The following is a 14044-nucleotide window of genomic DNA, read 5'->3' as shown; positions in this document are numbered from 1 at the left end:
TGGGCGCCATTTTCGATGCAACTGATGGTTGATTTCTAGTTTACCCAATGTTCCGACCAAAGTGCAAGTTGTTGGACATATGCTGTACTTGAGTTGCAATTTGCCGAACTTTCTTTGGAGTGTTGGTGAGGATTACATATAATGCCAGAATAACAACGATGTAATCAGTTGACAAGGTGAAAAAAAAAGATATTTCTCCGTATAATTTCTGTCCACGGGATGACTGCGGTTGCGAGTTCCCGGGAAAATGTTTTGAAGGTAGATCCGAAGTCTGTAGTCTTATTTTGTTCAATGATCGATGAATAATTTCCAAGATTATGTTATCAAATCATTGTAATTCAGATAAACGTTGGATATTGCGAATCCAGCTTATCCACCAAGTCTGCCGTTAGCCAGCCAGTCTAATTAGTGCTTCTAGACATTTGTCAATGTGAAGTCCTCTTCCCATCATTGTAGCTAACCATGGCCACCTCCTTTTGTAATGCAGTATTTCACCAGTATTTCACATAGTACCTCGTTATCTACATGCAAGCCCTGTCATTCCAGATTCACGACTGGTCAACGTCTTGCATTAATTTGGGGTACTGTATCTGCATTGAAAATTCTAAAAACTAGGTGTCTTTGATAACACATGGTTTAAATTAAAAAGTATAGATAACAAAAAAACATGGATTGAACTGCTTGAATAATCAGCAAATTTATTAAATAGATAATTTCTCAAATCTTGTTCCCGGCCACTGATATGTTAGCATCTAAATTTTGAATACCTTATATGGTTAAATTATTCGCTGGGTTTTATTTTCACTTATTTCACTGATAGCTAAACGCACTAAATTATATACATTTAATAAGTACTAAGATACTGTAACATGGGAAATTATTCACACAGTTTATTTTTCACGTAGGTGGTTCTCTGTGCTAAAATTAAAATGCATGAAAATTTCATTTCAATAGACTGCACGGCTTCAACTAACCATTTAGCATGAGTGGTCTATCTATTACTCTAATGCTCTTTCATTTTACACACTGACTTATTTCTTAATGTACCGCTTTTATGTCTTTCCAGTTATTAAACCAACATGTCTGCCCAAACACCAAAAACAAGATCACACTCGACTCTGTCTAATAAATTCAATCAAAATGAGTACAAACTATACTATAACAATGAAAAAAGAAAGATGGCTGTGAAATATCCGTTCCTGTCACCTCAACAATTACACAGAAGAGTACAGAAATCATGGATGCAGAAAAAATATCAGTGTAAGAGCAACTCTACAAAACAGTAAGTTGGTCCTTCGTCCGTCATCCATCAATTTATTTTTATTCAAGCGACTTCTTCTCCCAAACTGTAAGCTAGACCACCTTGCTATTCTTATAGCACAGCTACCTTGGGTGGTCCTCTGTCAGATTTGTTCATTTTATGACATCACATCCAAATCTCAATTTTTAAGGGAATATTTTTGGTCAAAAATGATTTTTTTCAACAACTGCTTGTCAGATTGCATTGAAATTTGCCATGAATGTTCTTGACATGGACTTGAATCTGATTTACTAATTTCATGAGACCGTATGCAACTGTCTTTTTTTAATAAATATTTTTTGTTTGTTTTTTCCTAATTTTTGCATATTTTTGAACTTCTTCTCCAGAACCACCTGCCAGATTGCTTTGTGATTCATAATGTAGACAACATGGACGACCCGTCGTTCTTTCAAATTTGTTAAATTGGTGAAGATATCTCTATTTTTGAAAAAGTTATGAATTTTTTTATGAATATTTTTTTAATGTTAATTCCCACTTTAATAACAAGTTGGGGTCTGAACTACCAGGGCCAATGTTTTTCAAAAATGTTGAATTTTAGGTCAAGGTCATTTCATTGTTTATATGTTTTGTTGGTATTAGAACATGTAGAACTGTAACAGTACGTATTGTGTTGGGTTTTGAAATACTTGGACCAATGTTTTCCATGGTATTTTTTAGTACACATTGTGTTGGGTTCTGAACTACCTGGGCTCATGTTATCTATATTATTTTTCAGTACACATTGTGTTGGGTTCTGAACTACCTGGGCTAATGTTATCTATAGTATTTTTCAGTACACATTGTGTTGGGTTCTGAACTACCTGGGCTAATGTTATCTATAGTATTTTCCAGTACACATTGTGTTGGGTTCTGAATTACCTGGGCTAATGTTATCTATGGTATTTTTCAGTACACATTGTATTGGGTTCTGAACTACCTGGGCCAATGTTATCTATAGTATTTTTCAGTACAAATTGTGTTGGGTTCTGAACTACCTGGGCTAATGTTATCTATGGTATTTTTCAGTACACATTGTGTTGGGTTCTGAACTACCTGGGCTAATGTTATCTATGGTATTTTTCAGTACACATTGTGTTGGGTTCTGAACTACCTGGGCCAATGTTATCTATGGTATTTTTCAGTACACATTGTGTTGGGTTCTATACTACCTGGGCTAATGTTATCTATGGTATTTTTCAGTACACATTGTGTTGGGTTCTGAACTACCTGGGCTAATGTTATCTATGGTATTTTTCAGTACACATTGTGTTGGGTTCTGAACTACCTGGGCTAATGTTATATATGGTATTTTTCACTACACATTGTGTTGGGTTCTGAACTACCTGGGCTAATGTTATCTATGGTATTTTTCACTACACATTGTGTTGGGTTCTGAACTACCTGGGCTAATGTTATCTATGGTATTTTTCAGTACACATTGTGTTGGGTTCTGAACTACCTGGGCTAATGTTATCTATGGTATTTTTCAGTACACATTGTGTTGGGTTCTGAACTACCTGGGCTAATGTTATATATGGTATTTTTCAGTACACAATGTGTTGGGTTCTGAACTACCTGGGCTAATGTTATCTATGGTATTTTTCAGTACACATTGTGTTGGGTTCTGACCTACCTGGGCTAATGTTATCTATGGTATTTTTCAGTACACATTGTGTTGGGTTCTGAACTACCTGGGCTAATGTTATCTATGGTATTTTTCAGTACACATTGTGTTGGGTTCTGAACTACCTGGGCTAATGTTATCTATGGTATTTTTCAGTACACATTGTGTTGGGTTCTGAACTACCTGGGCTAATGTTATCTATGGTATTTTTCAGTACACATTGTGTTGGGTTCTGAACTACCTGGGCTAATGTTATCTATGGTATTTTTCAGTACACATTGTGTTGGGTTCTATACTACCTGGGCTAATGTTATCTATGGTATTTTTCAGTACACATTGTGTTGGGTTCTGAACTACCTGGGCTAATGTTATCTATGGTATTTTTCAGTACACATTGTGTTGGGTTCTGAACTACCTTACCCCAGACCATTCGTCCCGGTGTTATCGCTATCGCCACACGAGACTCCAGCTTGTCTCCTATACAATTTGACTGCGCACATCCAGAAAGTAGATGTAGCTGTGATTGGTGGAATACTAATGAGTTGAGTGTCAATCAAACGCCCACGCTATCTTTAGTAAACAAAGTCACGTGACACACGCCATTTTAGTTTTGGCAGGCGATTTCAAGGCAGCACGCTTAACCCTTTCGTTCACAGGTTGGGAGATATTAGAATGACTGACAATTTCACGCCACTGTTTTACATTATTGGCGAATTTTTCTGCGCTATCAATCTTTCTCTTACAAACTAGACATAGATGAGACGACAGAGTCGCTTCTTTCACAACGTCGCACTGGATCAAATTGGAAAGACGATTTCCATAAGTTATCCCTCCTGCTTTTCCTGGCTTGAATAAATTCACACACGACTTTAACTGTCCACAAACTCGAAGACTACACGAACACAGTCTACAATAGTCGTCCGCAACAATATGTATGTATTTCTTCGGTGTACTGATGCACGAATGCACCGTGACACGGTGTTTCTCGGGTGTCGCCATCGCTGAGAATGCCGCCGGCGCAATTTTTCACCCAACTCGCGATTCTGTTTTGCAACATTTTATCAATATTCCCTTTGACAAAATCGCCGACAAAAGCACCGCTTTGCTGATCTTTTGTTCTATAATTCTTAATGCAAACACCGACCCTAGTAGTAATTAGTAACGTCGCCTAGTACATATGAACGGTCTTCATTGCAAATCGAACATCCTTTTGAAATTTGGACGTCCGGCAGGCGATTTCAAGGCACCGCACTTAAATATTAGCAACATATTTTTCTGAGCGGTTGTTTATTCTCTTTCAAACGAGACATAAATGTGACGACATAGTTGATCCCTTATCCACCGCTAAGAATGCCGCAATGTTTCGTTCGTTTTGCAACATGCCACAAATCGTCGAAAAAAACACCACTTCGACGGAAGCTTGCGTAATAAGGGGGTTAAAACAAGAAAACAAATGCCATGTTTAATACATATCGACCTGTTTTACTTGCGAAAGATAATGGAACATGAACTCGTTTCGTGCGACTTCGGAACCCGAAGGAACACACCAACAACGTTGAATTTACCCGCTATCTTCCAAATATGGTATATTAATTTATTCAGTTGTTTATTTAGAGTGACGTCCGCGGTCGAATGCGATTGGCTATCGATGTCAGTGCAAAGGTCATATGAATATTAAAATTAAGTGGGCGGAAGGAAAATTGTATAGGAGACAAGCTGGAGTCTCGTGTGGCGATAGCGATAACACCGGGACGAATGGTCTGGGGTAGAACTACCTGGGCCAATGTTATCTATGGTATTTTTCAGTACACATTGTGTTGGGTTCTGAACTACCTGGGCTAATGTTATCTATGGTATTTTTCAGTACACATTGTGTTGGGTTTTGAACTACCTGGGCCAATGTTATCTATAGTATTTTTCAGTACACATTGTGTTGGGTTCTGAACTACCTGGGCTAATGTTATCTATGATATTTTTCAGTACACATTGTGTTGGGTTCTGAACTACCTGGGCTAATGTTATCTATGGTATTTTTCAGTACACATTGTGTTGGGTTCTGAACTACCTGGGCTAATGTTATCTATGGTATTTTTCAGTACACATTGTGTTGGGTTCTGAACTACCTGGGCTAATGTTATCTATGATATTTTTCAGTACACATTGAGTTGGGTTCTGAACTACCTGGGCTAATGTTATCTATGGTATTTTTCAGTACACATTGTGTTGGGTTCTGAACTACCTGGGCTAATGTTATCTATGGTATTTTTCAGTACACATTGTGTTGGGTTTTGAACTACCTGGGCTAATGTTATCTATGGTATTTTTCAGTACACATTGTGTTGGGTTCTGAACTACCTGGGCTAATGTTATCTATGATATTTTTCAGTACACATTGTGTTGGGTTCTGAACTACCTGGGCTAATGTTATCTATGGTATTTTTCAGTACACATTGTGTTGGGTTCTGAACTACCTGGGCTAATGTTATCTATGGTATTTTTCAGTACACATTGTGTTGGATTCTGAACTACCTGGGCTAATGTTATCTATGATATTTTTCAGTACACATTGTGTTGGGTTCTGAACTACCTGGGCTAATGTTATCTATGGTATTTTTCAGTACACATTGTGTTGGGTTCTGAACTACCTGGGCCAATGTTATCTATGGTATTTTTCAGTACACATTGTGTTGGGTTCTGAACTACCTGGGCTAATGTTATCTATGGTATTTTTCAGTACACATTGTGTTGGGTTCTGAACTACCTGGACCAATGTTTTCCATGGTATTCGAAAATGGGGACTTATAATTCGGTCTCCGTCGGTGCGTCAGTTCGGAGTCATATCTCAGAATCCTTTGGACTGTTTTAGTTCATTCTTTGCATGTGCCTAGTTCTTTATGTGGGACATATGCACATGCAGTGATTTAGCGATTCGATTAAAAATGGCCGACTGGCAGCCATCTTGTTTTTTGAAAATGTTGTATTTTGGACATGCTTTGTCAGTTTTCATTCAAATTTGGTACATAGATTATACATGTTATGGTACATGTTCCCAACTGTCCATGAGTCCGTCTGTCCGTCCGTATGTGCGTCAGTTCGTCCAAAGTCATATTACAGAATCCTTTGAACCGATTCTGTTCATTCTTTGCATGTGCCTAGTACTTTATGTGGGACATATGCATATGTAGTGGTTTAGCGCTTTGATTCAAAATGGCCGACTGGCAGCCATCTTGTTTTTTGAAAATGTCGTATTTTTTACATGTTTTGTCAGTTTTCATTGAAATTTGGTACATAAATTATACATGTTAGGATACATGTCCATGACAATTTCTTTTGCAATTGGATCTAAGATGGCCGACTGGCAGGACATCTTGTTTTGTTTTTTTATGTTTGGTATCTTTGACATGCTTTGTCAGTTTTCATTCAAATTTGGCACATACCCCCGGTACTTGTTAGGATACATGTCCAGGACAGTTTGTTTTAAAATCAGATCAAGGATGGTTGATTGACAGCCATCTGACTTTTTGGCCTTACTACTATATTTCCAAGATTTATGTACCATTTTCAGATAGAGCCAGATGCAGACTGCCAGATGAAAACTCTTTGTTTCGCCTCAAGCACCAGATGCCCCAGATGAGGACTGAATGAATGAATGAATATAAACACTAGGTTCAAACCCAATTTAATATTGTACCTCGCCACTGTCGGCAAACGTGCTCCTGTTACGCACTGTCCATAAAATAAACATGATGAATGAACAAACTTTAAAGACAGTGATAAAATAGTCAACGAAACCTAGCTTTGAGTCCAAGTTGTGGATAAGTTGCAGCCTCTTACAGGGCTTGATCTGTACATGCTTATACGTAATATTTTTAAAAATTATTATCTCTATTTACAGGTCTGAATCAACAAGCCCCTCAGCTTTATCCCCACCACTACCAAACCAGTTCAAGAAAGAAGATGCATCTCCATATGAGTTTGGTCGGAGTTCACCTGCAAGTTCACTATGCGTAAAAATACCCAAATACACTTTCATAAATGGTAGAAAACAGATGTTCACAGCATCTAGAGTAATGCATGCTGTTGCCGGACCAGGAATTCTGGTAACAAATAAGTAAGACAAACACATTTTTTATGAGCTAGGAACTAATTTGTGTATATGTACCTCTCCTTGAGTCAATATGCTTGATTCAACTGAAATAATGTAGTGTTTCAATTAAACAAATAAATGATGCCAATGTTGTTAATTTTCAATTTCACACAGTGCATTTTTGTGAAAGTTATTTCAAAATCATGATTAATTATGAAGATTACTACATATGATTTTATGTAACAACTGGTGCATTATGGGAAATTTAGTCATATCGGCTAAGAGGCACATTGGATTATTTAAAAATAGAAAGAAACACTCAGGAACAAAATTGCCATCAAAATCAAGCAGAAAAAGTTTTCATGCAACCTCTGAAAAAGTTAAAATAAATAACCTAACTTCATAGTTCAGTTTTTTTTTTGGAGGAGTTTTTTTATTTTTTAAGCTCACCTCAACGAATAAAAAGAGAGATCTGCAGTAAAACTAATATACATTCTGAATTATTGTATTTTAGGAACAACAAGGGTAAGAAAAAAAACAGAAGAGTTAGTTTTAGTGAAGATGAATATGAAATTAAGAAGGATACAATGATGACAGCAGATAAAGTTAAAGATGGAGTATGGGCAGGATCAAATGGTGACAATATGAAAACACTAAATATGGGTTATGAAAAATTGGAAACTGGTAGTCAAAGTGTGACAAATAGTGAGACAGATGGTCAGTGTGGGGTAAATGGTCAGACAGATGGTCAGTGTGGGGTAAATGGTCAGACAGATGGTCAGTGTGGGGTAAATGGTCAGACAGATGGTCAGTGTGGGGTAAATGGTCAGACAGATGGTCACTTGACATCAAATCTACAAATGAAAGATACAACTAATATGCAAATAACCCAAGGACATAGTGAAACCACTTCCAATAGTGAAATGTATACCAATGATCAAAGTATTAAGAATAAAAAGAAAGCAAAAGTTTTAGATGAAGATAACCAGTGTAGAATATTGCCAACTGGTGGCGTGGAGATACAGAGTAAGGATGGAATTGAACAGGTGGTTATAGATGGACAAAACTGCAAACCAGTGAAAAGGAAAAGGGGACGTCCTCGTAAAGCAGTGACTGTTGATGTGGAAGTCAAAACAGGAAGTGTAGTGAATGGTGAAGATATCGGATTTAGGAATAAAATGTCCAAGAACATGGAAGAAAAGACTGCAAATGAAGCATACAAGACTAAAAATTGCAGTACGCCAACAAAAAACCATGCGTCTGATAAAATGCCTGTGGATCGATTCACAAATGGAGATGTCAAGGAAATAAGAAAGACTGGTGAGAAAAGATCCTCAAAAAATAACAATAATACAAAATGTGGTGGAGAGGTAAAAACTGTGCCAAAAAGAAAAAGGGGAAGACCACCAAAACAACAAAGCTTGTGTAAAGTTGAAAGTTACAGAAAAAACAAAATGACAAATGCGGAGTCTCCAGACAAAGAGAAAACAAACCGGGTTGCTGTCCATGCTAAAACGACAAAGAGAAAACCTCTAAAGAAAAGAAAGCACATTACATCCAACACACCAACTAATCCTCATCACAAAAATGAAGGTAGATTGGTATTAAATGAAACGACAAACACGGGTACCAGTAATGAAGTATCGGAGACGTTAATTGACGAACACATACCTGATCAGAAGACTCCACGTAGAAGTTGCCGGTTATTATCAATGTTTAAAATGCAGAATAACGAGGATACCATTAAAATCTCAGAAAGAAAGAAGTTAGATAAGGAAAACCATCATGACAGCAAAAGCAACGACACAGAATTGAACTTGTATGACACAGAACAGAACCAGCACGACAAAGAACAGAACCAGCATGACACCGAAATGGTCACACTTAGAGAAAGAAGTGTATTAAATACTGATATTGGAAGTAAATCTCAACAATTTGAAGTACATAAAGAATCTACTGTAGAAGACGCAGATGTGAACTGTGATCAAGCTATGGATTTGTACAGTGATAACAATATAAACATTGAGAATAGGGTATGTACTAATAACCGGGAATCACTGTTGTTAACCAAAGATGTTGATGTATATGATATAGATAGCGAAGTTAATCAAATAGAACTCTACGGTAGTAGCAACAAATTGATCTGTGATAGAAATTCAGTATCAACTGTAAACGGGGGTGCAGCAGAACACGACATGTCATGGAACGAAAGTGAGCTTAATCAGGCAGATGATTTGGAGACTTTAAAAGAAAAATGCATGCAAGAATATGACCTAGAAAGTGAAGTAAACAAAAACGAAATATTTGGCATCGAAGTCAGTAATATACAATTTAAGAAAAGAATCTCAGGAGAACATGAGATTAACAATAATAAGGGAGACAACATTTCTGAAAATATACAACCTTTGATTCATCTGAATAAAGATGATATAATTGACAGCAACATTGAGGTTGATGTGAATGCAATGCAGTTGTACTTGGGTCGTGATAATGAAGATATGCATGAATATGACCTAGAAAGTGAAATAAACAGACACAAAATATTTGGCAACAAAGTCAATGATATACAATTTAGGAAAACAACCTCGACCGAATGCAAGATTAACAAGAAAGATGACATTTCTGAAATAGAACCTTTGATTCATCTGAATAAAGATGATGAAAGTGACAGCGATATTGAGGCTGATGTTAATGCAATGCAGCTGTACTTGGGGTGTGATGTTAGTTGCGAGTATAATGGCCAGGATGAACAAATTGGTGATGATAATGATAAGACTTGGGATGAAATGAGTAGTATGTCACCTGTACAAGAGGTAATGTTTACTGCTAGTTCATCACGTGAGACATTTCAACTGGATTCCCCTGTATGCTCAGGGAGTGTCAACTTGGACTTGACAGATACATTGGAACCACTGTCCTCATCTCTCTCCTCGTTCTCAGATGTAAGTATATTTGTTCATCGAAACAAATCTTTCTCATTCTAGTTTATGTTGTGTTATAAGTATTCCCTTGGCAGGTAGATGTTTGAATCCTTGAAAAAAAAGCTTGACACCATTAGTTTTGTATACACTTGCCATAATAGTGTGCGTCACTATGATATCAACTTTGACTGAGCCTACAACAAAATATTGTACAAAGAAACCCAGCTATTGTATAAGAGCAACTATACTTTCATTCAACTCAGGTTGGGTCCAGGATTACATAACAAATGAAGCTGTTACAAACTCAAAATGATTATTGTTATTTTTCTTGCATATTTTCATAGATTTCAAATGTTAGTTACCATGGCACCTCATCCTGTTCATCAACAAAAGACCATGACGCAAAAGAAAATGTTGATCCGGCAGTGGAAAGTGATGATGAGGTAAGTATAGACTAATATTACTTTCATACTACACAATTCTTAGTTTTATTAGTGTCAAAAGTCAAAAGCCCAGATAATTACAAAATAGTCCTGAAAATAATGACACTGTCGACATTTACAGGACATTTGCAATTTTTGTATTCATAGAATTTCATTTGAATTTGAAAAAGACAATGTTGATTAACTTTTGAATGTCATAGACTGTATTTTTTTATGCACTTTTATGAGATGCCAAGGAAATTGCCATGTGCTTAGTCTGCAAATATTTTGGGTAAATCACATACACAAACATTTTGTATCATCACATAAAGAAACTGAGAATTTTAAGAAGATGGTCAAAATGGTCATTTCTTCTAATATGAATATACAAAATACAATGGATGGAAAGATCAAATTAATTTTTGGGCAATATTTCACTTCTCTGCAACTGGTGTCTGCGACTAGAGATGTACATGTGAATACAAGACTGTTTACAAGGGTGATTTTTGTGGAAAGTGTAATACCACAAGCAAGTTCACTGTTCATTAGTCAATGATTTGCACCAAGTTCCTGATGTTAATGCTTCTCTTTATCTTGCTAGCATGATTCAATTTTTCTTTGTCATGGTAACACCTCATCAAGTTTATCACCAATGGAAGATGAAAAACATGATAATACAGAGCACTGTGTGAACACAGAAAATGATGCAGGCAGTATAGATACCAGTCAGGTGCGTATTCTCTCATGTCTACTACTTTTTCACATCTGTTACTTTATCCTTTTGACGACCAGTTTCCTCTTTTCATCACAAATTCACAAAATAGTCCGGTTTATAGTCTGCACTTACCTTTAGAAGATTGGGACGAAAATAGCCAAATTTACTCAAATTTTGTCTGTTGGCTCCAAAATGCGGGTTCATTTCCAGAAATATTGAAGAATATAAGAAGAAAGTGCAGAATAATTTGGACAAGAAAGTCTGATATTGAAAGGGTTAAGAGTTTCTGACATTTTTTTTTATTCTTTTATACTGTAAAATATCCTTTATCTGCAAAGACTTTTTGAATGTTTTTAAGGAGTTTATTTTCACTGATCATTTTTGATGGATGTAACATAGTGTATAGGTAAAAATAGTACATTTGGAGGATTTTATTTCCACTGAATTTCAGTGAAAATAGCAATATAAATTATATACTTGTTGAAATTGTTTAAAGTTCACATAATCTTGTTTGCTATCTCTATTATTCCACAGGAATCCTTTAGTAAGCCAGTCATGAATTCATTATTCAAAGAAGTCAGTGAGACAGGTCATGGAAAACAATATAAAAACAGGTATGCAAGTTACTATATTAACATACCAAATGAATTGTCAGATAAATAATATTCTATAAATAATAGTAATTGTCTGATATTGTTATCATATTAGATAACCATGGCATGTTACAATAGAGAATAGTGAGTGGATGAATGTAGACATGCCATCCATATTCTGCTATACTGTATCATGTACCACACATTACATAGTAATGTAGTATAGAGGTACATTTGTATCCAATACCAGTGAAATTTATTGGCAGGCACCCTGCCTGACTATAATTCCAATAAATTGTCATGAGGGCCCTCTATGCTGGAATTCATATAATTTTAAGATATATATAATCGAACGATTTTGACAAATATGAAATGCTACTCTGAATAGGTATTTTATTATTGCCCCTTGAAGTGCTGGAAATATACTAGAAGGCAACCTCAGTCTAACAATACATTAAACAAAACCGGGAAACTAATTGAATTTATTTTTCTACAATTAAGTATACTGTAAAATACTTAAATTTCCCTGAAGGGATGATTCAGTGAAAATAAAATCCAGCAAAAATATCTTTTTTCAATGTTTTACATTCAAATAAAAAATCACTCCCTACAAAACAACCAAAAAGTCTTTTCAGTGAAAATTGAAGTATTTTACAGTAATTAGCTTGATTGAAAGTTTATTGATTGAAATGTTAAATATGTAAATCAATAAATTCATATTCAAAATACCACTCACATGGTTGAGGCTGATGCAAAGTTCAATGCTGCAGTACTTACTGTTATATGTATTATCATAAATCTGTCACAGTAACTGCATAAGTTACAGCATGCCGTAATTTTACGGGGTATTTTTATCCTACCATATTAGGAAATGCGAATTCAAAATATGGAATGATTATGTGTGTATTAAAGCGTCCTCTAATAATAAAAACAAACATGGCTGCCACCAGAGTTTGATCAGACTCTACACAAAGAAGTTCGCTGATTCTGTTCTAAACATTTTGAATTTCCGCATTCCCATGATGTATCATTGGAAGGAAAAGATGTATAATAAGGTTATTACGAGAATATCTCAAAGTATGCACTCAGACAGTACGCCGAGCATCGACCTCCACTGCGCGTCGCCCGATACTTCAGCTGTACTGTTTTTATGTATACTTTGAGGGATTCTCATAATAACCTTATAGTAATCCCAATACATGTACATGTATTAGCTCCCCCCCCCCCCCCCCCATTTAAAAAAAAAAAAAAAAAAAAAACTGGTCCATTCTTTGATATTTACTAATGATATTACTTTGTTTCTACAGGTTGGTTGTTAGTAACAAAGAAGAGGGTAAAAGCGTGTTCCAAGAACTCTTTAATGAGGATAATATCTTTTTTTGAAACATTAAAATGTTCCTGTTATGTATAATTAATACGTCTTTTCATGAAATACAAGTGTTTATAATTATTATATATCTGTCACTGTAGATGTAAAATTATTTACACTCGTTTTTGTTACAATTGTCAGTTAAAACTGATATTTTTTATATTGAGAAATATAAATCATTAAGCATTTGTATTAAAATGAAATTATATTTCAAATAATGCAGATTGTTTTGTCAGTACTGTCCTCTACCACAAAATACAGAATGAAAATATTAACAATGATATCCTTACCAACACTTGCATATTTGAAAAGTTTCAACTTAACACAGCATTTCTTCACAGATTTTTAGAAACTGTTAATCATCACTTTCAACTGAATTTTGAACAAAATGGCCACCAGTTGCCTATTTTTGTTTGAATCTTGAGAAAACTATGACATTCACCTGTAATCCAATAAGCATGATTATGATACAAAGTTTGAATGAAATTGTCAGTTCATCTCTGCGAAACTTCCAGTCTCACAATTTAGCAAACAAAGTGGCTGCCAGTCAGCCATATTTCATCAAAATGGTGCACATGCAAGTCATGCATGGTCTTGCGTCAAGTTTTGATACAATTACATACATGACAAATGTCTTAGAATGCACAAACCAAAATCTGATTTTGATACGTCCAACTTCGCAGGTAGACAATGTATCTGCAACTATCAGGCTACTGTAATATTCTCAGATGAAAAGGTTTATAACTTAATTGATGTGAAAGGGCGAATCTGACCAAGAATGAATTGATTGGTTGAAAGAGGGTTAAATCTGGATGTGAATGGCATAGAAAGGGTAGAATTTGGTGGTAAATAGATTAAACCTGAATGTTAAAGAATATTAAAAGGTACCAAGTTGCAGTTAAATCTGGTTGTGAAAGGGTCAAGTCATGACTGTCACATCTGACTGAATGCTTGAACCTGGAAATGAACAGGTTAAATCTGGCTTCCACTCAACTGTCGTACACTGATAACCT

The 14044-nt window shown here is 35.7% G+C and overlaps 1 protein-coding gene across 1 annotated transcript; it reads left to right on the top strand.

Moving 5' to 3' along the window:
* LOC144357823 (uncharacterized) lies at positions 1 to 13249 on the top strand. Its single transcript, XM_078011850.2, has 8 exons — positions 1 to 258; positions 1067 to 1282; positions 6820 to 7035; positions 7526 to 9953; positions 10277 to 10375; positions 10956 to 11084; positions 11604 to 11683; positions 12970 to 13249. The coding sequence occupies exons 2-8, from the start codon at positions 1080 to 1082 to the stop codon at positions 13043 to 13045; spliced, it is 3231 nt and encodes a 1076-aa protein (XP_077867976.1). The 5' UTR covers positions 1 to 258; positions 1067 to 1079; the 3' UTR covers positions 13046 to 13249.
* Positions 13250 to 14044: the final 795 nt, after the last annotated feature.

This window comes from Saccoglossus kowalevskii, chromosome 4, assembly GCF_978046115.1.
Source record: "Saccoglossus kowalevskii chromosome 4, keSacKowa6.1, whole genome shotgun sequence".
Lineage (NCBI taxonomy): Eukaryota > Metazoa > Hemichordata > Enteropneusta > Harrimaniidae > Saccoglossus > Saccoglossus kowalevskii.
Note: the sequence above shows the minus strand (reverse complement) of the source record. Positions and strands in the feature narration are given on the sequence as shown.

What these genes read in the sequence shown, in the direction of transcription:
- LOC144357823 (XM_078011850.2), top strand. Translation starts at nt 1,080, where the DNA reads ATGTCTGCCCAAACACCAAAAACAAGATCACACTCGACTCTGTCTAAT. An exon ending in CAGTGGAAAGTGATGATGAG is followed by an intron (nt 10,376 to 10,955) that starts GTAAGTATAGAC and finishes TTATCTTGCTAG; the next exon opens with CATGATTCAATTTTTCTTTG. An exon ending in GCAGTATAGATACCAGTCAG is followed by an intron (nt 11,085 to 11,603) that starts GTGCGTATTCTC and finishes ATTATTCCACAG; the next exon opens with GAATCCTTTAGTAAGCCAGT.